At 57.4% G+C, this 484-nt stretch overlaps 1 protein-coding gene across 1 annotated transcript in view; it reads left to right on the top strand.

The window, feature by feature from the left end:
• Positions 1 to 484, top strand: part of EMH_0090810 (uncharacterized protein) — a gene marked incomplete at both ends in the record, with an annotated part of 2,041 nt that overhangs the window by 237 nt on the left and 1,320 nt on the right. The window contains one exon of the mRNA XM_013501640.1: positions 3 to 484. Coding sequence (XP_013357094.1) covers positions 3 to 484 — 482 coding nt within the window. The remainder of the gene's footprint in view (positions 1 to 2) is intronic.

Genomic DNA, 484 nt, shown 5'->3' with positions numbered 1-484 from the left:
GGCTTGTTGCTGCTGCAACACAAGCAGCACACAAAACGCAGACAAACAAATACGCACACCCTGCTGCTGCAGCTGCTGCTGCAGCAGAACCAGCAGAACCAGAACCAGCAGCAGCAGCAGCAGCAGATACCAATACACCAACACCCGCAGCAGCAGCTGCAGCAGCAGCAGCAGCAGCAGCAGGAGCTGCTGCTGCTGCTGCTGATGATGCTGGTGATCATATACAACCGCAACAAACTGTTCGTCTCTAACCGCAGCAGCAAAAGCTGCCACACCTTCCTCTTGCTGCTGCTGCAGCAGCAGCAGCAGCAGCAGCAGCAGCAGCAGCAGGAGGAGGAAGCAACACACCCGCAGCGACAGCAGCGCAAATCAAAGGAACAATCAGCAGCAAAAACAGCACTGCTGCCGTCTCCGAAGCAGCAGCAGCAGCAGCAGCAGCAGCAGCAGCAGCAGCAGCAGCAAGTGGTGCTGCTGCTGCTGTTGA

This window comes from Eimeria mitis, genomic scaffold, assembly GCF_000499745.2.
Source record: "Eimeria mitis Houghton genomic scaffold, Emh_scaff7248, whole genome shotgun sequence".
Classification (NCBI taxonomy): domain Eukaryota; phylum Apicomplexa; class Conoidasida; order Eucoccidiorida; family Eimeriidae; genus Eimeria; species Eimeria mitis.
The sequence above is the reverse complement of the archived record's forward strand: the minus strand, read 5'-3'. Positions and strand labels throughout refer to the sequence as shown.